General features: G+C 37.0%; 2 protein-coding genes and 1 long non-coding RNA gene across 6 annotated transcripts in view; 2 read left to right on the forward strand and 1 right to left on the reverse strand.

Moving 5' to 3' along the window:
- Positions 1-1,323: 1,323 nt before the first annotated feature.
- Positions 1,324-27,564, reverse strand: LOC149917724 (uncharacterized). Of its 2 annotated transcripts, none has more exons than XR_016466662.1 (3): positions 27,476-27,564; positions 20,578-20,830; positions 1,324-1,647 (listed from the first exon to the last, which is right to left on the reverse strand). It is a non-coding gene; the product is annotated as an uncharacterized LOC149917724 (long non-coding RNA). The 2 variants fall into 2 exon arrangements; XR_016466663.1 differs by lacking the exon at positions 1,324-1,647 and adding an exon at positions 19,484-19,703.
- On the forward strand, positions 10,199-18,486 carry OLFML1 (olfactomedin like 1). 3 transcript variants are annotated; one of them, XM_031614028.2, is made up of 3 exons: positions 10,199-10,518; positions 11,529-11,817; positions 16,666-18,486. In XM_031614028.2, exons 1-3 carry the CDS (start codon positions 10,393-10,395, stop codon positions 17,442-17,444), a joined length of 1,194 nt encoding a protein of 397 aa, XP_031469888.2. In that variant the 5' UTR covers positions 10,199-10,392; the 3' UTR covers positions 17,445-18,486. The 3 variants fall into 3 exon arrangements, with proteins under 3 accessions (XP_031469888.2, XP_089996503.1, XP_089996504.1); XM_090140377.1 differs by having other exon boundaries at positions 10,430-10,518; positions 11,149-11,817; XM_090140378.1 differs by having other exon boundaries at positions 10,430-10,518; positions 11,534-11,817.
- PPFIBP2 (PPFIB scaffold protein 2) overlaps positions 23,585-27,626 on the forward strand; it is a 92,499-nt gene continuing 88,457 nt past the window's right edge. The window contains exon 1 of the mRNA XM_090140380.1: positions 23,585-23,983. The gene's annotated coding sequence lies outside the window, so the exon portion shown is untranslated. The remainder of the gene's footprint in view (positions 23,984-27,626) is intronic.

The raw sequence follows: 27,626 nt of genomic DNA on the forward strand, positions 1-27,626 counted from the left end.
ACAGACCTATGTCCAGGTTTGGTCTTTTTGTTGCAATTCACTCCAAAATTCCTGCATTTCAGAAATCTGAGATGGCCCGGTTACATCAGATGCATTATAAACAGTTCTGGGAGAGCAGATTCTTTAGCCCCATAGGCAGTGCTGAAAATTAAAACCACAATCTGTCCAGCTCCCTCTGTTTGCCAGTTGTAATTAAGTAGACTTTCACAATTCATATTTTCCCATAATATTTTGCATGTGATTAAGGTGATTTCTTTTGAAACTAACTTATCAAAACACATTTGCCTATTTATAGTAAGAGAGGACTTGTTTAATTTAGTTCTCAAGATCTCATGCTGAAGACTGATATTTGATATTACAACAAACAATTTGTTTGGAAATTGTAAACTGGCAGATTTTCCTTACATTAAGAGAGATGCACCAGAAGTACATTCTGCTCACTGTTTTCTGGCAGTATGAAAAGCACATTACTATATAAATAAAAGATTTAACCATGCTTGCAGTTGCAAAATTTATGTCTGCTCCTCCAAGTATGTGTGGTCCAGTGGAATTCAACTCCCTGAACCAATCTTTTACAAACACAGTAAACTTCCTTCAGGCAAGAAAGCTGCTTTTTTATTTATGAGCATATAGTTAATATTACAAGCAGCTATGAAAGTGAAGAAAAAACATCTGAACATGTGAAGCATCAAGACATTCCAAAACATGTATGCATAGAAGAGGCTTTTAAAGTTCAGTTTTAAAAATCATTCTGTTTTGGACATTATTTAAAAAAAAAAAAAGCAATTTTTTTTTAATACTAACCTACTGGCATAATGATATAGTTTGGAGTTATATCTAGCTGCATCATTCTCAAGAATATGAATAAGCAAGTAAAACAATGATGGGAACCTCAGCAAGTCTGCAGAAATTCCTTATCTCGCTTCTCAAGATATTCAAGGCTTGTAGAAAGATGCAGTTCTGTCCTGCAGCTGTGTTGAAACATTCCTGACTAAAATGTCAAAACCAAGACAAAATGAACATGAAAGCTGAAGGTAATGCCAGGCCCCAGAATAATTATCATTTATTTCAAGGGCATAAATAGGAATTAAATTGGCCCTCTGCAGAGAAGCAAGTTTCAACTTAATGGGACTCTTCTGAAAAAGTAATGGTGGATAATATCCCCATGAAGCCAAATGTAGTCACTGTTTCCACAAACTGCTATTGGAAATATTTCACGGTCTTAGAAATATTTCCTCACTTTATAAGGTTTCTTATTAAAATAAATATATAGAAATTATTTTTAAAAATATCAATCCAAGCATTGTTTTCTCTAAGGATCTAAATCCAGCACAAGCTATCTGCACACTCTTCTGTATCAGATCATTTTGGGGAGTTTTTCCCTATGGACTGAACATCCATATAATCTGTTCAGTCATTGTTCACATATATTTATGATACATAGCCGTATGTTCTCATTAACTAATCACTAATTATCTCTCTTGATAGGCAATGCTATGCTTAAAACACTAGATTTTCATTCTCATTTCATGCTTGATTGTAACGTTGACTATAAGGTTGTAGAACATCCTCCTCCCCAACACTACTCTGGGTAAATCCCATCTGATACAGCATTGCTGCAGCCAGCCATCATCCATGTGTCACAGTCTGTGGGAAAAAGAACAGCAGTTTACCTCTTCTACAATATCAAGGACACTGTTGTAGAGAGAAGCACTATATCACACTAATCATGTAGCTGAAGAAATTGTATTTCTCATTGAGCATAAACTGGCAATTGTAACTCCAAGGAATCACTCTAGGTGTTCTGAATTAAATTAAAATTTTTCTCTAAGAGTTAGTATGTGCCAAGGCCCAGCTGGGCAAAATGATTTCTCTGTGTGTATTTTCCATTTTGCCTAAATTCTGTTAGACTGTAGGGGATTTGAAATTTCCCGTGGGATAATGTTCATTGCAAAAGTAATTGAGATAGCACAACTTCTGAAGATTCTGAGCATTAAGAACAAAAGTAAACGTTATGTTTGCTTAACTAGAATTGTAAAATCTTCACAATGCTTTTAACGTTTATTATCTCAGTTGTAGACAGAAAACTAGGTAATCAGGTAGGTTAAAATGACTCCTAAGTGTGCAATTGTATCCCTAGTAACTACTTTGGATAGAAGTCTCATAACAGTAATCTAATCTACAGCACCTTTCATCCAAAACACATTTCACCTATCGTGTTTCTGACTGAAATGCAGTTACCAGGAAAAATATAACTGCTTAATAAAGCAGAGAAACCAGAGAAAGTTTAGAGGACAGAATTAAAAGGAGTTTCAACTCATTTCAGCAACTTCAAGAAGAAAAATTAAGACTTTTGTTTCACCAGACTATTCAGGTAGAGCCACTATCCATCTTACAAAGACCTATAATTACCATTAAGTTGCACTTAGCGCACTGAAGACCTCAATAATTTTTGGGCAGGAGAGTAACAGCGTGAAAAATTCAACAGCATTTCAAGTTTATATGCAAAGAGCAGGTTTTAAGAGACAGTGCTTTCAGTTTCCACTCCTATGGGATATCATAAACTGTTCCTGTTTCAATTTCAAAGTCAGACAGGTTAGCTTAACTTGTGGATAGTTTCAACATCTTACTATATACTGAAACAGAAGAAAATGGAAGCAATGACATCCATTTTCAGTAGCAGTCTGTTATCTCCCTCCTAAGCCAAGTACCTCCCTGTCCTAACATGAAACTGCTACTGAAGGTCAGGACTACTGCTGGCCAAAGCTGAGATCTCATAATTGGGTCACACATACAGCAGGAACAGTCACCAGTAACATGATGTCCGTTGGCTGTTCATGCAAGAATTTGTTGCAATTCTTTCTAACTGCTGACAGTCTCTGGATTATATTTCTATTTTTCTACACTTGGCAGAATTATCTGCATGCATTACAATATACACAGTGCTCAGGTTTGACCATCTGGCCAATGATGTCAAGCTGAGACATTTTCCAGTAGCAGCATCTGGGCTCCCTACGAAAAACAGCATGTTTGCAGCTTTGGGCCTGTTATATGGTAGGGCTACAGGTGCATATCAAGGCTGGCAGATTTCGCATTGCCTTCTTTTGACTCATCTTTAACTCCCTAATATTTTCTCTGTAAGCCTACGTATGAGCATATTTATTAGGTAAAGGTCTAATAAGGAGCTAAAGCTTATCCTATGTATTTCTCTATATGTTGTATATCACATTCATGCACTTGATACTCAAGATAAAACTGCTATATGGGGCCAGGTCTGGAAGCACCCAACTCTAGAAGAAAACGCTCAGCTTTCAACATGTGTGTAAAGTAATAATTCCCATACAAATATCAGTTTCCAGTTAAGTCCAAGTTGTTTTTTTCTGCATACTTGTATAGATACTTTGGACAAATGGAGAAAAACAGGGTTGAACAGGATTCAGTTGTTTTGGAGGGAGTAGCTATTTGCAAAACAATCATTACATTTAAAAAATAATAAAGAAAAACAGCTAATTAATGAGAAAAGACAACTAAAGGTGATGTGTCCTGTTCCCTACGTGAAACAAATACATAAGCAGGACAGAAATTGGTGGTTTTGCATGGAGACAGGAAAAGGCAGACAGATTCAAGTCCATACTTAGTCACAGTACACCTTCAGCTGTGTAACAACTTTGGCTACCATAGTACATATAATAAATGGTTGCACTCAGATACCATTCAAGATAATCACAAAACTATCTATACTTCCCAATACCCGGCACCTGTCAAACACAGGCAGATGGTATAGTGTTTATTCAAAAGGGAGTTCAAATAAAAGGAAACATAAAGACCAGGATTAAAGACTGAACTCTGTAGCCTCTACAGAAATATGCCATAGGATTTTTTTCTCAATATATTGTATGCCATTTATTTCTGTGTGACCTTAGTGAGATGTACTTTAGAGTTCAGGAAATACCTTGTAACAAAAGATCAGGAAGAAAACCACAGAAGCTAGTTGATAAGCCTGATTTGTCCCTTTGAAGTTTATCACCTTTTAAAATCACTTTCCAGAGAGAAATGAATAGATAACTTTACCAAACAATCTAAATCCAAATAAATATAAATTTAATACCTATTAATGTATTAACATTAGCAATCTCATCAGAAGATAACTCCTCTGTTTAATTCTGCCACAGCAGCCCAGCACGTGGGAGTAACTGCAGTAATTGCTTACCTCAGACTAGGAAGGCTTGTCTCAAAATTAACCCAGCTGCTTCCCTGGGCCCTCTACAACAACTATTCCACAGAGACTATGCAATATATCTGCCAAAAATACAAGTGCACAGAGCAGACAATGAGTTCATGGCAGAGCATTTGGATGAGTTACTCACATATCATGAACAGAAAAGGGAATATCTTGCTATTATACCAGCAGGCCTAAAGATACAGTAGTGTGCTAGCTCCCAAGTGTCAGGAACAAATATGTCCCCACTGGAGGACTACTGTGATTCAAAGTGCATAAAATATATCCCTTATGTACAGATGCTGCTTGTCCTGTGTTGCGGAGAACCACAGCAGGAATTTTATGTTTGAACATATGGACGAGTTAGTCATGCCCTATCTACTCAGAGAAACAAACAGCCAAGCTAGATGGCTTGCAGGGCAGAACAGTTGGTTCTTTTCCCCCCTACAACCTAGCAAAAGGCCACAGTGGTGGTACTGAATTTTTATTTTAATCATAGTTAATGGATGCAGTTTCTGACTGTCTGGCCAACTGAGGGCAGAGAGATGGAAAATTTTAACCACATACTGTGTATTACTCAATTGATTCACCCTTTTTCATCTTTCATCTTAAGGGAAGTGGTTCTTGTCCTCCACACCACCACTACCATCTCCCCCCAAAAAAGACTGTATTGCAGATTTCCATGACAAGGTTGGTTGTTTTGAGCAGAAAACTCATATTTCAAACCATATGAATTCAGTGCACTGAGCCCTGAAAGGTCAAAGAGAACAGATCAAATCCACTTGATACAACACTGCACAATGTTATACGTTGCCACAGATATCTGTGACCTTTTGCCTGGACAGGTAATTCATTTTGGTGAAATAACAAAGCTTGAGGAATGGATTTGGTATTACAATGATAGAACCACTCAACAGTCTGATTTTTAAAGATTTGAAAAAAAGAGTTATGTATTATTTGTGACAGTTTAACACGTTTATGTCCTCCTTTATCAGCATAGTACATTGTGCCTTATTGTTCATCATGATCTACCACCAGGACCAACCTATCTGATACACAGTCTTTCAAATATAGTAGCTCTAACCTTAGAGAGAGAACAAAGGCTACAAAATCCATTTGTTGCATAAGTGTCATGCTTAGAGTTCATTCTCTATTGATTTTTCTAATCTGGAGACTTTTGGGAATGTTTTATTTTTATTCATTTTCAGATATATTGTGCAGCATAACATGAAACCTACATTAAATGAAAATATGACTGTCATGAAATGAGGCTTTGAAAAAAATGTCTATTTTAAGAGTTGTACAGCTGATTGCTCTTCTGGTCCACCTGACACAGACTCTGAACTAATGTGTATCAAAAAAGCATGCTTTTATTTGTCATTCTGTACTTACTGGCTCAGCTCTCTCTGCTTCTAACATTACCAGCAGTTCATTTTGCTTTGATTCGCAGCATGAATCAAGGATAACTGGTATCATAAATAGGTTGGAAGAAATAGAAATTAGAAAACCAAATATTGAAGTGATTAAATCTATCTTTCATAACAGATTAGAAAGAGATGGAAAACCATACCTGCGGTGCTTCATTGAAAGTCAGAATACACCTCTGATTCAATCCCTGAATACAATTCTTAATGCTCACTTCATCAATACTGAAAAGTATTCTGCGACAGAGTAAAGATTTAACCGACTTTTCCTTAAAAAAAAAATCAGAAGAGTACTGTGTACATATCTAAGACCAGAGAAAGCCTCATTTATCTTGAGACTTCAGGATTCAACTGAGTGTAAGCAGATATAAAAAACAAGAGTAAGACATTTCTTTCTTAAATTATACTCTGACTTTTTCACATTTATGAAATAGACACTCTCTTGCTGTTAAGACTCAAGCTTATCTTTATAGGTTTTGCCCCTACTTGGATTTCAACTAGCTACAGAAATAATGAGCTGCTTCTCAAACTCTTATTTTATAGGACTCATCTTTATTAGCAGTATGAAAATAATGCAACAAGTTTCAGCCGTCTTCATCAACTTCTACATGGCCCCTTCAGGGCCTTTTCTGTCCTAGCTCCCCTGGATTCATAGACATTTTCCTTATCTTTTAGGTTTGGGCTAGATTTAATTAGACGCTTGCTAGCACAACTCCATTCTATTCAGCTCAAGTTTCTGGTACCATAACTATCACCAGAATCGCTGAACATGTCATCAGCAATCACTTGGGAATTTAATGTAGAGACAAAGACACAGTTTTGAACAATATAACTGAGGAGTCCTGAATTCACTGCTGTAGTCTCACAGCACATCACTCCGTTACACATTCTCTTCACATTCACCAGTGAAGTACAGTGAACATACAGAAGTATGTTACTCCTCAGTAAACATTTTTCTGACAGTAACATGCAGTGCTCTCAAATGGAAAGGTACTTACTTAGTTTTAATAGATTTCCCAGGTACATATGGAGCCCCTCTCTTTGCAATGGGTTCATAACCTGCGTGCCTACATATCTCTTCAATGCAGTGATAAATGCAAGAACACTGAGATACCATGAAGTGGTATAATGTTGAATGCCTACTACACTTCCAAATAAATACAATTGGATGCATCTAAAATGTTAAAAACATCTTTCCTGGTTCTCATGCAGGTAAGCTTTAAACTGATTTGAATAAACAGAAGTTATTCATCATGCCTACAGTAAATCACAAAAAAATATATAACCCAAGAAAGACAAGAACAATCTGCATTCTGAGCTGAACTTAGCTGAATGACTGCTGTGATCATTTTCTGTAAATACTCGAATTTGAAGCAATTTTCACTATTTCTGTACTCCTTCTGTTAATGCATTTAACATCCAAGAAAAGCAAGCTTCAGTGAGAATATTCACGCTATAAAGCAAGCCCAAAGCTGTGAAAACCTTATCATTAGTTTTACAATCGCAGTGTGCAATTCCAAGTTTGCTTATTTCAGGGTAATAGAAACTTAAGCTTCCCAAGCACAGAGAACAATCTCTGCTCAACACAAGTTAACTCTAAGTTTACAACAAACAAATCAAGAGTCTGTTCAAAGTAATTACACGTGGTTGATTTAAACTTCAGATTATTTAATGATCTGTGTTCAGATCAAGTTCTGTGGATTATTTCATCAGCTCCAAAGGAAAAATGGATTTCTTTTGCCTCAATGATTTCATTTTTAGAACACTCCTGTGGGATTAGCAGTTTCTCTTGCCCATACTGGTCTTCTGAAGCTCCTGTCAGTTCCACAAGGTGCTAGCTTTCACCACTTCAGAAGACTCATACCCAAAAGTCTTGAGAACTCATCAGTGCAGCAAATTGCTAAAGCCTACAAGCATCTGGCTTACTAATAGTTCTCCATTTGCAGTTCTATCATTTTGGATCATCTAAGTAATATTTCTTCCTGTAAATTTTATCTCATTGAAAGATTTTAGAAATAGTGCGTTTCAATGAAATTTCCCTACCAATTCTAAAGGCTTGAGAGCCACCTACTGGAAGTCCAAATCTCAAAGTCCTTCTCATCATTGTAGTACATCTCAGCAGTATCACTCCTGATACTTTTTATAGTAGGACAGATTCACTTCCAGTGGAATTTAGACATTTGCATTTTATTTATTTATTTTTAACAGCAACGTGAACCAGTCTTCAAGATATACAAATCAAAGTAGTAAATGAAATAAAAATAATAACCCTAGACAGAATAGGAATTAAGTGTTGGACTTTGCATTTACAGTCAAGAGGAGCAGGTAACAGCATTTGCAAGTACCATACAGTGATTCATGTAACTGCAAAGTGCCTAACTTATTATGCCAGTGTTCTGGTTCAACTAAGATGCCAGAAACAAGCTGTTTCTGAAAACAATAGTTTGCAATGAAATATAAAAGCTAAACATCAACTTAAATTAGTCAATTATTTCACAAATCTAGAATTCACTCTGAATTGGTTCCAGCATAATCTTTAAGCACAGTAAAGTTCAGCCAGTATCTGAAATTACAACTGCAAACAGATAAGTAACTCAAGATTTATTTATTTATTTAAAGCCTCAAACAGGTGTCAAAAAGACAGATACCAAATGACAAAAAGGTGAAATAAAGCAGCCAAGCAGCAGCATGGACAGAAAAAGAATATTATCTTGACCAGAGTGAAAAAGGACAAGATTAAAAAAAGGCATATACACTTACATCAACATACTTGTTTCCTTTTAGAAGTTTTCCTGGCAAATCAAGACAGTAATAATAAACCTGTTCCACAAATGACTTATAAGAGGAAAAACTATTCCCTGAGATAAGAAAACTCTTTCTGCTCTATTAGCATATAACATCCTGTGTATTGAGACTAATGTCTTGCCTGGCCTGCCAAGCCAGTCCTGCTTTGAATGGTTATCAAAAATATATTTAACATATACAGATAATATACATATAAATATATTTTCCAGTGATACTCGTAGGCAAAGCAAAACTGGGAAGTATTAACTGAAAGAAAAATTATGTCCAGTTATTTACCAGAAGCCATAGCATGTGCTCCAAGAAAACTTCATCTGACACAGACCATCATTGCCATTTACCATGATATTTACAAGCACAGCAATATCAAGATGGAATAACACTAAAAAAATCTAGTTTCTTCTGCAGCATGCTTAAGGATATTTAGTATGTCCATATACAGGACATTTATCAGTCAAGATACTTTGCTTTGTAGATCATCTATCCCTATTCCACATTTACTCTGGAAGTGAGAAAGGAGATCACTCTTGTTTGTACTTCCCCAGTGCTGAAGCTGATTAGTTTGTGAAAAAGATGACAGTGCACATCGTCATGACATTCCAGAGAACATAATCAAAGCAGAATATATGCTTCCTGAAGTAATTATTCTCAAGAATCCCACATGCAAGCTTTCTATCTTCCCTAGCAGGAGTTCTGCAGTATAATGAAATAGCACTGGGATGCAAACCAAGCCTCTAAACATGAACTGGCAAATTGTTTATGCCTCTTGGGACAAAGCAAAATTATGAGAGAAAAAAAGATGTATTTCTGCTTGTAAAATATATAACTGTAACTTGCAACAAACAAGGAAATGAAGACTCAATATGCCTGTTGTGATAAGTTTTTCATGTTTTCTGTCAACACTTGCAGGCTTATGTAAACGCAGGACAGTCAGAAGCCAAAGGAAAGCTGTATAAATTTTAAGAAACAAAACCTGCAAAGAAATAAAAATGGAAAGAAAAAGTGAAGAGGTGGAGATTTCTGAGAAACAGAGACATCCAGTTTGGCTTCAGATACAAAAGGACCTTTCTAAAGTCCTAACATGTGATTTCCTAAGGAATTCAATATTAGTTTTGTCATGTCTCTCTCCAGACAAGGCATTCAGTATTGAAAGCTTTTAAAAAGAAGAAATTTAAAAATTCCTTAAATGTAATACTCCTTTAAATTAAGCAAGTTTGAAAAGATAATTATTATTGTGAAAGAAGAGGTCTTTAAAGGACTCTATTATAATGAAAATGAACTGTGTTAAGGATACTGATTTTAGTTTCAAAAGCACTCGCAAGAGAAAAGAGAAACAGGAAGGGAAAACGTTGTTTGTTTTCAATTTATAATTTTCAGTCCTACTGTAAATAGGCTGAATACCAGAAGTGAAGGAAAAAAAAAAAGGCTTTAGATTGTTTCATAGTAATGACTATGGTTGTTGAAATAGATAATAATGCATCAGATCTCCCTATGAAGGAAAAAAAAAACATTTCAGTGACTTTGAAGCTGCACTGATTTACATCAAGTTTATCCTGCACAGTTCTGGTTACATGGGAAGGCAAATGGGAGGAAAGAGGAGGAGAAATAAATTATTTTTATTTGTATTTAATGAAATTTGGCTTACAGGCTTTATGTGACTCAGTACTGAACATCTGGGATTGATCATAGGATCACAAACTGGAAAGCAGTCATCTGGCTTCTAGAAATACAACTTTCAGTTCCTGCTCCACAGCTTTTTTTTTTAAATGATAAACTGAACTGCAACAGCCATTTTAAGTCTTCTTAATAGCTGTAGCCTCATTATTTTCCACATTGTGGCATCAGACAACTATTAAATTTTATTTAATTCTGGAGTGGCAGTGAGGATTGCTCTCTGTACGTACAAAATTAATTCAATATTTTTTCCCTTCAAGATTTTATTAAACAATGATCATCGTGGGACTTCATTTTTTATTAGTTCCATTCCTCAAAAACATCATGGGAGAGGCCCAATATGTAATGCAAGATGCAGCACTGATGAACTACATAGACCAGCGTATCCTATCTTTGGAGGTATGTGTTACCTATATCATCTAGTAATACTGCCTAAATACAGATTTGAAAATGCATTGAGGGGGGTGAGAGAGGATAAATACTGAAGTATTTGTATTCTAATCAGTATCAGGAAGATAAGTTTCCAGCTTTTCCAAGTAAGTACGGTTGCTAAATCTTTAACTATAATGACTCCCAGCTATTATTTATTGTATGGTATCATTTCATGGAGTTATATTTTATAGCATTATCACTTGTTTTTTACACCATCGGTGAAACTTAGCCAAATACGCAAGTGTTTAACATCAGTTAAACATCAGATGGAGTCAGTCTATCTGAAGGAATGGTATAATCATATTGTCACCAGTAGAATTGCTGTCAGTTACTAAGGAGTCAGAAAGCAATGCCCAATAAATTTCTGTGTAAAGATAAACCTGGTCAAGAGAGTAATTTAAGATACATTTGTATAGAACAAATCCTTGAATTAGGATTTGAAATATTCCTCTTGCAGCTGCAAGACAGAAACAGGTATTTGCCTTAAACTGTATGAAAATATCAGCATTTCATAAAATTTGCAGAAGTCTTCTATGGACAACTAAATCTAAGTTCACCAAAATCCTGCACTTTTTTCTTTTTTTTTTTTTAATACAGCCAAGACTTTGACCAAAAAAACTACCTCATATCAGAATTTCCATCTTCCCAAAACCACACTAAGTAGGACCCTGGTCAGAAGAGGGCTATTTATGTGAAATCTTCAGGCTTGTAGATTTCCTGCAGAAAAAAATTTTGAGACTGCTTCATCAGTAATCCTACAGGAAGAGTTTCAGGAAAGCAAGTAAACAGCAAGTAGACAGAGATCGTGTGTCCTTAAGACTCTTGGCTATTCCTACTCTCCGTGCACACAAGCAGCAATAGACAAATGTTTTCAAATAGAGGGTGGAACTGTAAAGGAGGAGATAGCAGAAATTAAGTAATTGTGAATGAGACTGACATCTATAGAATATGTGTTTCTATGTAAACTCTTTCTCAAGAACAGACTGGAAAAATGCAACCAAGACATACTGGATTATATTGAAGAATTTCAAGACTTTTCAAAGATGGTACTGTCACGTCTGTCAGGACTGAACCGTTACAAGACTGAGGTTAAAGATGAAGTAGAGAACTTGCTAACAAGAGTTGAACGAGCACAGAGGGACATTGACTATTTTGGATCCGTGAGAGATTTTACGACATGCGTAGAAGTAGATGAAGATCTCGTAAAACAGCAGCTATTAGAAGAAGCAGAAGAAAAAAGGAAACTTAAAGTCATACTTAATGCAAGTAAGAACAGTTCATTTGCAGGGATAACAGATTTTCACAAGTTACATGAATACCAAACATAATATGGCTTTCACATGTAAATACTAGTCTTTGAAAAAAAAATATATATATATGTTTTATATGTGTGGGAGGGGGACATAGGGAAGAACAGTCCAAATGTTTATTTTGCATATACTCTATGATATATCAGGTTTACTCTTTGAAAGCTTTTACTACAAAAATTCAAATTGTTCTTGCAAAGTCCCACAACAATTGAACAACTGCCACTGCATTTCCACTTATTGAGGAATCAACGTTGGTCTTTGTTTTTCATACTGGCAAGAAATTCGTACTGGCTTTAAAAGTGAACTCAAGTTAGTAAAACTTAATTCAGTGCTACATTTTCCTTCTATTTTGCTATTTGCCCTCTTCTGTTATTTTGTTATCCGTCTCCCCTACGGTGTACTTCATCAAGAGAGCACAATGGATTAGCTTAGAGCAAAGTTTAATCCTAATTTGAAAGTTAAGTGTAAGGTATCCATTACATGCAATGTACAACAGTCCCCAAACAAGCTAAATTTGATAATTACAAAGCATCTTTATCTGATTTTAATTAATGGTATATACACAATATATAATTTACATCTACTTGATGTAGTCTGTTCCATTTTTGTTCAAATTTAGGAAGAACAGTTACAGGAGATAGACAGTTCTTTTAAGCTGGTAGGTGAAAGATCTCTAGCATCAATTATACAATTCCACTAGCTTCAAAAGAAATGTGCTGAATTAATTTTACAAATAAGTTCACACTTCTTTAGGCTTTTCCAGCAATGGAGCATTAATGCAGATGGGAACAGAAGTGACCACCAATTCTGCTTCTAAACTCTACTACTATAGTGTTTGAGAGATGTGAATATCAAGACTTCTTTCTTTCCAGATGTATTTTTTTCTGAACATTAGAGAATTTTAATTTGTCTGTGGTAAGGACGCTTGGAAAATCATTTTTCTGAGAGGGAAAAATCCCTTTTTAAATGTTATTACTTTTAATTTTATTGCAGCAGTTCACAGTAACTTTCTGTTAATACCAGGCAAACGCCTGCCCCTGACGGGGAAACTACTCACTGTGTAGATTTTAAAGTACTTAGGAGGGAGACATTCACAACTCCAGCACACAGTAAGTCTGTCTCTCTTACCATATAGTACCCAGAAGTTTGGGTTTTTTGATTTGCTGAAGCACTCTGAAATTGGCAATTTTAAATAAATAAAAGCTAAAAATAAAGTCCAACTAACTTTGCTTCAAGCTCATATACATTTGAAGATAAATATTATATATATTCTATTATATGTATATACACAGGTACATATGTGTACATAATGATTATTTTTACATTCAGTAGTTGATACCCTATTCTGTTTTGCCCTGCTTTGGGTGGAACTGGTAAATTCTCTTTTGCACATTATAAGGCTTGTTAATAGCAGGCCTAGAAGGTATCAGTGGAAAATGAGGAAAATTTTTTGTATACTTTCTGCTCACTGTGCTTGTCAGTTCCTTAGTTCCATCCAGCAGGATGTTAGGAAAGCCAATTTGAGATAACAAGGAGAAACACTTCATAGATTTCAGACAGTAATCCAGTTATTTGGTGTATTTCTCCTGTAGATGAGGAGCACATTGCTAATACCTACAAGATATTTTAACTCAGTGATTTTAGTTATTTTAATGTATCTAGTCAATAAATGTTAGTTTCAAGAAAGCTGTTGTAGATTGCTGGAGAAAGCTGCAACCAGAGTAAGGGACTTCCAGCAAAAAGTCAATGCTTTAGCTACAATAATATAGGAGTGCTTTGGTAGAGGATATCAGTACACAAATGACATAATGCTTGATTTCTAAAGGCAAATGGAATCTTGCCAATGACTTCAATAGGTTCATATCAGGCCAGTAAGGGAACTGTTTTTTGCTTTCTCCATTTCATCTGCTGCCAGAACTTCCTGCCTTAAGGCTTTATTTGTTCTGTTTACTAAAATGGCTGCACTTAATTAAAGGCAATTCGTTAAACTTCAAATAGTGTCTCTTGTAATTCGAATGCCTTTGATAAACAAGCTTGTTAATATGCTTTGCAGAACAGATTTTTTTTTTCCCCAGAAAGACAGTACCCCAATAAAATACTCTAAATACTTGGGTCTTCACAAGCTTCATGCTTCTTGGTCTTAAACTGTGCGGAAAGCATACAAAACACACCAAAGCCAAGATTATCACAGAATTGTAGGGGTTGGTAGGGACCTCTAGGGATCATCAAGTCCAACCCCCCCTGCTAAGGCAGGTTTCTTACAGTAGGTCACACAGGCAGGCATCTGGGTGGTTCTTGAATCTCTCTAGAGAAAGAGACTCCACAACCTCTCTTGGCATCCTATTCCAGGGCTCTGTCCCTCTACCAGTAAAGCAGCTCTTCCTTGTGTTAGTGTGGAACTTTCTGTTCTTCCAATTTCTGCCCACTGCTCCTTGTTCTACTGGTGATCCTCTTAGTGATAAGGGCACACTGCCTGCTCACTGCCAATCTGTTGTACGCCAAGACGCCCAAGTTCTTCTCTGCAGAGCTTCTCTCCAGCAGGCCAGCCTCTAACCTTACTGATGCATGCAGTTATTCCTACCCAGGTGCAAAACCCTTCTTATACCTTGCTCTTGATAAGCCCACATCAGATTTCTCTCTGCCCAGCTCTCTAGTCTTGTCCAGGTCTCACTGAACGGCAGCACAGCCTACCAGTGTCAGACACTCCTCCCAGCTTTGTATCATCATGATAAGTAAACTTATCAAAGCTAGACTCTACCCCTTCCTCCAGGTAATTGATGAAGATGTTGAACAAGACCTGGCCCAGCACCAACCCCTGGGGCCTCCAACCAGACTGCACTGCTGATGACAAGCCACTGAGCTCTGCCAGTCAGCCAGTTCTCAATGCACTTTACAGTCCACTCATATCTATCCCACACTTTCTAGTCTTCATTACAAGGATGTTGTAGGAGACCATCAGATGTCTTGCTGAAATCAAGATACACAACATTCACTGCTCTCCCCCCATATACCCTGCTGGTGATGACATTATAGAAAGCTACCAGGTCAGTCAAGCATGGTTTCCCCTTGGTGAATGCATGTTGATTACTCCTGACAAGCTTCTTCTCCAATTGCTTGATGATGGCATTCAGAACAATTTGCTCCATCCAGGGATGGAGGTGAAGCTGACTGGCCCATAGTTGCCCAGATCCATACTTCTTGACATTTTTGAAGATGGGTGGGACATTGGCTATCCTCCAGTCTTCCATTGGCTATCCTCAGACTTCTCCCATTCTCCAAGACATTTCACAGTTGACAGCGTGGTTTGCCAATCATTTATGCCCGCTCCCTCAGCACATGAGTGATCCCACTGGGCTCACGGATTTGAGAGTCCATAATTTTGGCTCTCTGATTAGGTCCACATGGACCAAGGGAAGTCCACCCCCAAGACTCTCTCCCTTACCTCCAGGGTCTGGGACTCTTGAAGGGCAACGTTAGTATAAAGGCTGAAGCAAAGAAGGCATTCAGTATCTCCATCTTCTCAACATCCCCATTACCTGGGCATCCACCTCATTCACACACATTTTCTATATTCTTCCTACTATCAACATACTTAAAAAAGCCTTTGTCATCTTTGACATCCTTAGAAAGATACAATTCCAAGCAGGCCTTTAGCCTTCCTTGTTGAAGGCTCACTTGCTATGGTAAAAGCTTTATCCTTGATTCCACCAGTCGTGCTTCTAGCATAAGAATCAGTAACAAAAACTACATGTTCTCTCTGTCTTTGCATCATTAAAATATATATATATATATATATATATATATATATATATAATAGAAAAGTTTAAGTTGGAGGGCACATAAAGATCATGTAGTTCCAACCTCCTCTGCCACGGGCCAGCCACTAGATCAGGCTATCCAGGATCCCATCCAACTTGCCCTGAAATGCCTCCAGATATGGGGCATCCACAACTTCTCTGGGCATGCTGTTCCAGTGTTTCACCACTCTCTAAGAAATTTCTTTGTAACATCTAACCTAATCTCCTCTCTTTTAGTCATCCCCCCTTGTCATATCACTATGAGACCATGTAAAAAGTCCAGCTTTTCATCCATCAGGATGAAAGCTCTTTATGACAGACCAGTTCTCAATGAGTTCTTCTCCCAAACCTGTATTCACATCCAGGTCAAGGTCAATCCCAAGTGTAACACCTTGTATTTGACTTTGTTAAATATTAAGAAGTCACATGCACACTTTTCAAGCCCATCCAGATCCCTCTAGATGGCAGCCCTTCCATCTATGGTGTGAACGGCACCACTCAGCTAACAGAAAAAGAAGCTAACAGAGGAAAAGAGAATTCCTAAATACATATATACGTATCACGAGGATAGATTTTAGCCTGTGTACTTTCAATAGGAAATAAATTTGGTTATTTTATTGCACTGATCTAACACCTCTTTGAAGTCAAAATTATAGCCCTGTAAGAGAATACAGGACAATAATCAGGGAATCACTACCATGTTATCTACCAACTTCCTGTCAGGTACATGAACTGAATGACTTTTGAGTAACTCCAGTCTAATAAAGCAGCATGCGTAGCTGAAGGTTTGCCGTTCCTTTGGTAGGAGATGTCAAATATATAATAAAGTTAGATTCAGCACTATTTAGCATAGCCATATATTTAACAGTAAATAGCTGCCACTTTTGTTGATATACTCACCTTGGCATCTAGGCTGGTTAAAAAGAAAGCAAATAATTCAAAGAAAGGAAACTATAAAGTTCAAATATTCTTACTTGATTTTTTTGTCTTTGGGTATTTATTTACAGGTTGTGACCACATGCTTGCAAGTGTAAAGTCCCTAAAGATAGTCAAGAAGACTGGAGATAAGCATGGTTCTTGGATGAAAGACCCTGGCAAGAAGCATACAAAGATTTATTTATTAAATGGTACTGCAAATAATGTTATTTTTGAATTTGCAAACATCATGACATTCATGGAAAGCAATCATACACTAAAAGCTCGCAGAGTCATCCTGCCATTTCCCTGGGAGGGGACTGGCCACATTATTTATCAGGGTTTCCTATTCTATCACAGACACGGCTCCTTAAATGAAATAATTAAATTCAATATCCAGAAAAGAAGTATAGTTGACCACATGCTACTGCCAGGGGCTGGAAGAATTCCTGCCTATCAACTTTCTCCATTTACAAAAATAGATCTTGCTATTGATGAGCAAGGGCTCTGGGCAATCCATGCAGAACCAGAGATTGGAGGAAATCTTGTAATTACCAAAATCAACCATATAACCATGTCGGTGGAACACACTTGGGATACAACGTGCAGCAGCAAGGATGCTGAAGCAGCTTTCATGGCATGCAACACACTCTATGTTGTGTACAACTTTCCTAGCGGAGGCACCTCTCGCATACAATGTGCATATGATGTTTTGGGTACTGTAAATACTCACGAAATACCAGTATTGCATTTTCCAAAACGTCAGGGTAGCCATTCCACTATTCATTATGATCCCAAGGAAAAGCAGCTCCTTGCCTGGGGTGATGGATCCCAGATTATTTATAAGCTTCAAAGCCAGCAAAAAGCTTAGACTCTTGAGTAACTTTTCAAATACTTTTAAAAGCTAAAAGTCTCATGTCACTGTGGAATTAATATAATTTTGATGAACAATAATGACCATCTGCTACAACTTTCATTTTTTTCACATAAATTAATGCTTACACATGCCAGCGATCTTAAGTTAGCATCCATTTAAAAATATATAAAGACTCCATAAATAAGAATTAACTCATGAATTAGTACCATATGAATACATACAAACCAGTCTTAAAGAGCACGGTAAAAATACAAATGGGTGTGCATACATACACACAAACATATCTCTGACATGTTCTATTCCTATTAAAACTACACTTTCTGCTTCAATGTCATGGAAATCAATTAAGCCCTTCCTACCAAACACATGTTATTTTACTGCCTTCAGTATCCCAGTTCATTGTAAAAAAGAAATCTTTGTCAAGAGGACTGTAAAAATCACATGGTACTGGAGGAGCTATCTATAAAGATCTAATAGCAAAGATTTATCATTTTGCAAAGCAAAGCAGTATAACAAACATACGGTTTACATTTAACATATGATCTTCCTGCACATTATATCAAGGCTATTTCTAAAAATTGATTTTCTAGCCTATTAAATTTCTTTATTTTTATTGTTTGTGTAGCTGCCCAGGCCACTTTTGGTCTAACAAACACAGTAGTTGCGGATAGATATTCCCAATTATCAGCTTCAATTTGCCACTTCCCAACTTTTTTCATGTGTCACTGTTTATTTGTAGGAGGGAACATTCCTAAATCTGTTCTGAACCACACGCTGTTTAATTGTTTTACTTATCAGTAATTGGTTTCTTTCCACTGTCAGCATCTAGTTCTGAGTTACTTTTTCAACATTCCCAAACCTTTCTATTGTTCATAGCTAAGTCTTTCTTATCCTATCCTTTGACTCCAGCAAAATATCTGTAAATGTGGACAAGATGAGCCCAAGTAGTGCAAGTGAGTGCACATCACTTGCTCCGTCCTCGCTTTGCTAGGAACTCCACAGAAATACAGCTTCATTTGCTAAAAAAAAAAAAAAAAAACAAAAACAAAAAAACAAAAACAAAAACAAAAAACAAAAAAAAAAACAAAAAAAAAAAAGGAGAATACACACACTAGAATCTAGGAAAATACAGATTTTGGCTTTAACTTCTGGATTTTAACTGGACGTTCATTACACAAAAACAGTACTAGAAAAGCAATCCATAGAGAATCCATTTTGTTCTTTACACTGAAAGTGCTGATCTGTTTAGAAGACGCTTACACAGAACAAAAATCAGGGAATTATTTTGTAAAGGAGTTCCAGAATACAGCTAAAAGCATATGGACTGAGAAAATACAACAACATTGGTCTGACTTTAGCAAGAGAAAATATAATTCTAAACAGTCTTAATGCCTACAGCATTAATTCCATGTTGTAGAGGCCACAAGGAGCAGTTAAAGACATCCTTGGACTTAGAACAAGGAGGGCTGGATCTGATTTGCTGTGCGACCATAGGTGAAAGGCATATTACATTATTTAGCCTTTTATTCCTCATCTGTAAAGTTACACATGCAAAATAAAGTATTAACCACCCCTGTAATGCTTTGAGACCCTTACTGTAGAAGGTTGTGTAATCTTGACTTAACTAATAAAGGCTTTTGACGTAAATATGAATTAAGCTTGCTCTTTCAGAAAAGGCATTCCTGGTGGTTCTCTCTGTGTAATACTGTGTAGAGTACAGCACACTTCATTATTATTCTACATTCAAGATGGTTGTATCAATCAACAACCCTCAAAAACTCAGGCTAGGCTTCCTGGGAAATCCGAACTCCATAATAAATTCATTGACGGCCTAATTTTGATAAGAAGTAGGTCCTGCATGGATGAGCTTTGTGAGGTTATTTCAGATCACATTAAAAAGAGACTAAAAGCATTCTCACATTTTGAAATCGAGGTTTATTCACAAGGAGTAGCAAAGTTTCAAGACTTCTAACCTGAGAAATATATGAATGGTAAAACATTTGTAATTTGCAGATGTTAGTAGTGATGTTAATTTGCTGACTGTGTGCAAATATAAGGAAAGAGAACAGAAGGAAACATCACTGAACAAGTCTGCCTCAACTATTTATAAGGCCTTTAATGACTGACTCCATGTGCTTCCCAGGGAATTTACTCCAACAATTCACAAGCCAGCTACTGCATCATTCTTCTCAAAGCATAAATTCTGTTTGTTTTTTTCTTGCTATAATACAACCTCATTCATTTCCTTCACATCTAGAATAAGAACACAAAAGTAGCTTTCTTCAACCAGAGAGTTAAAAAACCTATAGCCAATTTCAAAGTACCAAAAAAGAACATAAGAACACTGTGCACTTGTAAGCTTTAATGATTCATGCCAGAGGGACTCTCTCAGTGTCAATATCACTGAAGATTTCTTTTTTCATGAATCTGCCCAATTGATTTTTAAATTAAAGGCCTAGCCCTAAACTGCTTCCTCTATCACTGTCCATTTACCACAACAGAAGATTAGAAGGCAAAGTGTCAGTATAATTTCCTGTGCACATATTCAAATTGAAAATGATACTATCTGATGTGGATAAGATGGTTTTCTCTTTAGGAGTTGCAGAGGCTTACTTTGGCTTTATGCTTCCATTGTATTTGTCCAAAAGCAATTTTAATGTATCTGCAAGATGTAAGCAGATTTAATACCAACTTTCCAGTGCTACATCTGCAGTTGGTAGAAGCAACTTGTACAGAAAAGTTCTAGGTTTTGTTTTCTAGCTGTTGGGGTTATTTTGTTTGTTTGTATTTTGAATAGATAAAAAAAACTCATTTAAACCCTTAACTCATAGCTTCTTTCTTAAGTTCACATAAGAAGTGGTTATTTGCATTCAGTGATTTCAATTGCAGAGCCAATCAGAACTGAAGTATGCTCAGAGCATACATCACTATGCAAAGTGTTAACTCCTAAAAAGGTCTAAAAAACACTTCACTAATTTTTTTTTAGCACAAGCAATTTCACTGAGTGATATCATAACATGATAGAAAGCATAAGATAGCAGAGCAACAAGGTCTTTGGCTACAATAAGCAAGGATCTGCTTCAATGCAATTCAGTAGGCACAGAAATAAGAGAAAGAAACTGCTTACCTTTAGAATGCTTGCAAGGTCCTCAGATATTCAAGAATCTCCAGATGAGATGTCCTCATGCCTCCACTACCAGCCCTTCAGTGAGGTCTGAGAAAAGGTGGATGCTGGCTCCAGCCCTTCCACTCATTCATTGCTTGCACCTGAGTTGCCCTAGGTTGGCTCTGCCTTCCCACCAGGTGCTCAATCAGTGCTTCAGGTCATGACTGAGCATTTTCACTGCACATATTGAATCCACCATTTTAGAAGTTAGTCACTACAGTGAGAAAAAAGTTTCAAATAATAAAATCAAGTTCTTAAGTTTGTAATATCATCTTATGTTACATATTTTGAATCTTTTTTTTCTCATGAAACATACTAAAAACAATGTTTTTTTCTGTTTGTTTGTATGTTTGCTTTTTTTTCCCCAGGTATCTTTTTTTGTTGGCTTTTTTGTTTTAAAAATTCTTCAATAGATATAAAGGATGTATGTTTGTTCTACCCAAGTAATTTTAAGTTCATTTAAAATGTTGTATATTGTTACATGTTATTATTGTTGTACATTATTAACTTGTATATTTATGTTTTGACGTGCACAAATGCACAGGGAAAAAAAACAAGGGCACAGAGCCACACAAAGATAAAACTTTCAATTCATACCAGTACAGTTTTGCATGTGAAACTGAACATCCCAAGATGAAAGGGACCCACAAGGACCATTGACACCAACTCCTAGATCCACACTGTACAATTGTTCAACTTAAGCTTATCTTACAGTCAAAAAGAAAACATTTTTTTCTCACCCACAATCATCCAGCTGCTCCTGCAACATAAACCCCTATAGGTTTATCAGGCCTAGCACTGAAATGCAAGTGGCACAATTAAGTCGTAGCTGATTTTGCAAGCCATAATTTTAGTTACTCCCTTTAAAAAGGCTATAAGGCAAAGAAACAGCAGGTTAAACATACCCTGCTATGTAAACCAAAGTGTATATGCAGATTAATATAAGTCTGCTGTTATGATATTTACCTAATGTTACTCGCTACATTGAATTCAAGTGTTCTTATTCATAACAATCACATTTACATTTCATCCTTGATCCTGCCTATGCAGATGAACTTGCTTTTTTCTCACAAAACAATCAAACACCAGATGACTGACTGTCCAAGAAAAACAACAAAGAATGTTCATAAACAAGACATGAATACTTCTTGAAAAGGAATGTGCTACATCCACAGGAATAGAATTCTGATAGCTAGCAGTACACGAGCAAGGAAAGCTCAAAGCTGAATTCATATCCCTGTTCATCCCATTACTTCAGGGAAGCAAATATTTCTTTTCTTTGTGCATGTTTATACAATTGTAATGAATAAAGTCAGCATTTTAGATTCTTGGTGATTCATGACCTAGCTTTTATTACCGAACACTACAACTGTGTTTTTTTAAAGGAACCCAAAAGGTAAGTCTTATCTGCTAGAAAGCACATAAATATTTGCAGAAAGAAAAACCTGTATGCAGTAACAAAAACTGAATTATTTCCCAGGTCGAACATGTGAGTCACAATTCAGATCTATATTTAGAAATTCACCACCTTAAGCAACAGTAACAAGAATACATTTATTATTGGACTAGTAGGTTTTTGATACTCAGGTGCTCCTTTCAGATTTCCATTCGAACTTACAGAAATAAAGGCACAGCACAGAAGAAAGAGTTTCAATTATTAAGCAAATATGAGCATATTCATAACCTTATGTGTAGCTGCAGTCAGTGTGAAATCACAAGATTCAGAAGTCAATTGCAACACAGGTTTCCTCACAACTTTAAAATCAGATCTGTGTGTTTTGCAGAAGCCATCAAATACACTAGATATGTATCCTACTTTGAGTGAAAACAGTAAGGTGATTTGTTTTGGCCCTATAGAAGAAAGGAAATTTTTGGCTGATGTTATTTATCAACCCTCGCTAATTCTTCCCAATTTATATAAGATACGCTATAAAGTCTGAAGTCTAGTTTCTTAACAACTAGTTTTGAAGTTTATGGATAATATAAATAAAATTTAAGTGTTTGTAGTCAGGTTTTTTTTACTATGATATGTTCAGTTTCCTATAGTAGTTAATTTAAATATAAAGAGTTCACAGGTTTTTCCTTTTATTTCCAAAAAGCTATTCAAAGTATGGTGACCAAGATGTAGGTAGACACTTATGGATAAGTGTTTACTGCTTAAAGACAGAACAAACATAGTAAAGACATGTTAGCTTTAAAAAAAAACATATGAACTGCTCAAGTTCTGCAGTCTGATAGAGAGAAAAATATATACTTAATGTGCTAGTTTCAATTTCAGAAAACCAGCAAGTAAGGATTGCCTAGGAACACAAATAAAGGACAGAAGCCACTAGCATTCAGGAGACCTCAGGTATACAAAGATCTGAAGCAAGATACCCTTATCTCCACTGCCAACCTTTAAGGGAGGTCTGGGAAGGGGTGGATCTTGGCTCCAGCCCTTCCAGTCACTCAAATGCACTGCATGCAGCTGAGCTCTCCTGGATTGGCCCTGCCTTCCCACCAGGTGCTCCATCACTGGTTCAGGCCATGACTTAGCATTTCCACTACAACAGGAAATGTACATTTTGTATGTTACAGGTTACAAGCCCCCATGGAATCTGAAAATCTAGGATTTCCTTTTAAATATCAGTCACAGCCAATCACTTAAAACTTCCAAGCTACTTATGCTAAGGCACACACGTGCAGGTTATCAACTACTGGATCCAAGGCAACGATTATAACAAGGGACCTACTACCTTTCCGTTGGTGATAATTTGGTTGTGGGCTTGTTGGAGTTCTCCTGTGGTAGATTTTAGTGATTGCTAGCAGGCTGAACTTCAAGATAATTTTAAGGCAAAGACTTCATTATACCTGACTGACATATTGCCTGATCTTTAAATTTCCATAGAAAGTATTGTTTCTTTACTCTGTGGAGACATATTTTAGCAAACATCAGAAAATACTAACAAAAGAAAGCTGAACAGTAAACAATCTGAGAGCTCAGGCATGTGACTGAGTTGTTGCACCTCAGCTGAATCACACGAACTGACCTTGCCTGCTCTTGCAAAAGCAGAGGTCAGATGAAAGCCGTTTAAGCTAATCTTTACTGCCTGGGAGCTGCAACAAGTTTCACATCGTGCTTTGCTCTCGCAGCTAGGTAAAAGATATTTCATTATATCAGGCTAAATTAATTGTGATACCAAATGAAATATACAGTAGGTGTTTGAGGATTTTCTCTAAAAGAAAGAGGAAGTGATAGCTTCTGCATTCTGTATGACAATGAAAAGAAGAACTGCGTGGTAACAACCATCAAAGTCAGAAGTGATCAAGAGCGCTGTCTGGAAAAAGAGTAGAGACAGACCCTTACCTTCCACCTCAAAATATGCGGGTAAGACAAACTTAGAATTATCCTGTTGTTATGGGCTCCCCTATGTTTGAAGCTAGAGGATTAAAGAAAACTTATAAATACTCACAGAAGATAGATCTTACTTGACTCAAGCCTAAATGCTAGCTGGAAACATTTGCCAGTGCTTAATAGAACACTGGATATCTTCATGCTAAAGAAACCACTTAATAATGTCTTGATATTGAAATTACTTTCTAGCATGTATTTTTTTCTACCGTGCAAAAAATTTCAAACAGATCTGGACAAACACCAAATCCCACAGCATTCAGAGTTCAGTTTGACTGAAGTGAGTCCCATGACTCCAAATGACCTCAGTACAGAAAACGGAATAACAGTTTATGCGGTAGCATATTCTCTATGCGTGAGCTCAGAGTAGCTTACAGTAAAAGTTTCATTTTCCAATCTATATTAAGAAGGCCTTTGCCTGATGGTGAGAATGAACTTGGAGGCAGATGTTTTGAACAGCCGTGCCTGCCTGAAAAGGCTGCACCTGCCCTCCATTGGACTTTCATGTACTACGGTAGGATTGCCAACCCTTAAATAGCTACAAAACGTATAGACTGGCCTGGCAACCAAGAATTGCTCGTTCTGAGCACTTTCTCGAGATCGTTCATACCTCTTCTAAAAGATGAACGCTAGGTGGAGCTAGGACCTTGTAACGCCACTGGCAAAACTGAGGTAGTTACAGCTGCCTGACATAAAATCCCAACTAATTAAATTCTAGCAGCCAGATCAATGGCTCTTTTAAATGTGTTTTAAAATGCTGAATAAAAGTAATGGTATATTTCTAGAAGCATTTTGTGAACTGCCCATTTAAGATTTCTGGAATATAAACAGAAGACTGGAAAAAAAATCTTTAGTATTCTCTAGAAAAACTTTATGCAAAGCAATCAAAATTAGTGTATTTCATCTGCTCTAACACAAGATATCTGAAAAGATGATGGTGTTCTAAATAGAGGGGAAAAAATAGTAAGTTTGGTGTTAGATACAAATATCTCTACCTGTCCAGTAAGATCTCAAGATTAATTGTATGCAGAGACAAACTATTTTTATTTAAACTCCCATGTAGAATATTTCACCTTAAGTCTACTAAATGATGCCAGGAAAACAGAAAAGAAAAAAAAAAAAAAGCAACAAATCTTACTGATTTTCAATGGACATAAGTTTAAAAACATTTCAAAGAGTGCGAGAATGCTTTCCACCTGGCAGAGAAAATTGGTAACGTACCTGGCAACAAATCTCTCTTAAAGATAAGGCAGGGTAAGCTTTCTAATGAAACATTATGGATTAGCTGTATGGAGTCAATGGGGAAGGATTATCTACTCCACGATTTCCAGTCTACAGATTATTTAACCACATTTACATGAAAGGAAACCTCTGAATATTTAAAACTGGTTCTTTTTTCAGAGACAAGAAGTTACACTGTGCGTGTAGTTTTCAGTCCTGCATCTTGATATTTACACTTTATGTCTTATATGAAACATCAAGATTAAAACAGCCTGTGAATGACTGCTGTGATTTGGGGAAATAATTGAAATTACACTGTGGCTAACCATTATTTTAATTATCTTCTGAGAAAAAAAGAAAAAAAAAATCTAAAGAAGGACATCCTTGGAAGCACTCTTAAGTAAGTTGGTTAAAAAAAATAGAATTGTTGGGACTGAGTTTCAACTACATTTCTTGGAGATAATTACTTTCTTTAATAAACCGTAATTTTAATATTTACAAAAACATTTCAGCAAACATAACAGCAATCTGGACTACAGCACAATGGTAATTATATATTGGTGAGACAAATTGTTAAAGAGCAACATCTGGGAGCTGACAGACATCTCTCCACTGATTCCAAACATGGAAGAAATGAAAACAGTCCTTAGAGCTGTATCCAACAGTGTTCTCTTCCGGGTTCCCTACTTGTTTTTTTCATAGGTCTTTTTTGAGGAGGATGATTCTGCTCTCTCTGAATAAGCTTCATTGTTAAATATGAGATGCAAAGACTTAACACAGTGCTAGCTTTGTGACAGTAATATGTCTGCACTACTGCAGAAAGAAACCACTCTTACTGAAAGAGGGACTTATGGAATGGTAATTAGCCTGGTAATAGGCCAGGACAGCTGAGGTAGGGCTTCTGCAAACTGCTACAGTGAGAGAGAGACATAGAATTAACCCACTTCTGTGAAAATGGCATTCAACACAACTTAGGATAGACAGGAAACAACACGCTAAAGTTAGCCCAAAATTTGGATTCTCTCCAACGGTATGTTATGTAAGTATGAGCAACCCATACATCATAGATAATGATGTAAAATGATAACAAGTGAATTCTGCAGCGATGGCAGGATGCCATTTTGTATTTTGCACTTTGTGCCACTCAAACTCCGTGCTTCTACCCTTCACTGCTACCCAAGTGAGTGGCAATCATTGCACAGCCTCTGTTCCAAGTCCTGTCCCTTCACAAAACTCAGGCTGGGCCATGCTCTGGGCATGTGCCAGCAGGGCATCAACAATTCCAGCTCAGCTGTGAACAAGAGAGGAGGTAACAAAGCTACATAGCCATAAAGGGGTGAGTTCCCAGCTGGTGCTTTCATCGTGTGGAAAGTCACCTGGGCACACCTTTAAATAGTCAGCAAGGCTAGCTGGGGAAAAGAAAAAATGGTGTTGAAAAAATTCCTGAGCTTTGCCCAGGAGGATCCAAACTCCACTGACAGTGAAACAATACTGCAACAAGCAGTGCTATAGTAGCAGTTTTTGCTATCCACATTGTGAAAGATACGTGCTATCAAACATTATAAAGTTGACCACACCATATGACCTATTTAATATGATTACCTCAAAACTGAGAGGTAGACAAAGAAAAATTCAAAAGCAAGCCAAATCCAGCCTCTGGATTCTTGCCAATTTTAATTATTCTTTAGCATGTTCAGAGATGTTTGAAAAGCATTTCTGTGTCCTGTTTTCTCTCTCCCCCACTTTTGGGCATGTTTGCTTTGACACTGAGATCCAGTTCTTTACCAGGAAAATCTGTTCCATGACTCAAAGTCTCGACCTTATGCATAAGCTTAAAGAAAAAACTGAGATCGTATGCAGCTCTTCACAGGGCCCAGGGGGAAAGGGGAAAAGGTTGTGGGCTTTTTCTCTGGAGATACTGAAGACCTGAATGCTTTCCTATGAAACCTACTGTAGAGAGGCTGCTTTGGTAGGGGGATTGGAATAGGTCATGTCTTCCTACCCCTACAGTGCTGTGTAAATGTTTCTACATGAAATTGGGTATAATCACTGGAGGTAACGTAATCACATTAAAACGTCAGGTGTGTTAAATAAGCTTAGGCTATCTAGCTGGAAGCAAACAGTTATCACAGAGGCAAGGCTGCAAGCGGCCAGCTGAAATGCAAAACGCTCCACAAAGAGCAAAAGGTGCGTGTTTTAATTACGAGCGCTCGACAACCTTTATCTCGCTTTCTGCTAAACGCCTACCGTTGCCCAGTCGGCTCCTTGTAAAGCCGATTTAAGCAGAGATGCCCAGCAAACGCGTGCTGTCATAAAGCCCTGTAGGCGCCTCAACGGGCGACCCGTCTGGGCGGGAACATGGCCGGGAAAGTTATCGCGGTGCTGCGCTCCTCGTGCT

The sequence above is a fragment of the Phasianus colchicus genome, chromosome 5, assembly GCF_987193195.1.
Source record: "Phasianus colchicus chromosome 5, bPhaCol1.hap1.1, whole genome shotgun sequence".
Classification (NCBI taxonomy): domain Eukaryota; kingdom Metazoa; phylum Chordata; class Aves; order Galliformes; family Phasianidae; genus Phasianus; species Phasianus colchicus.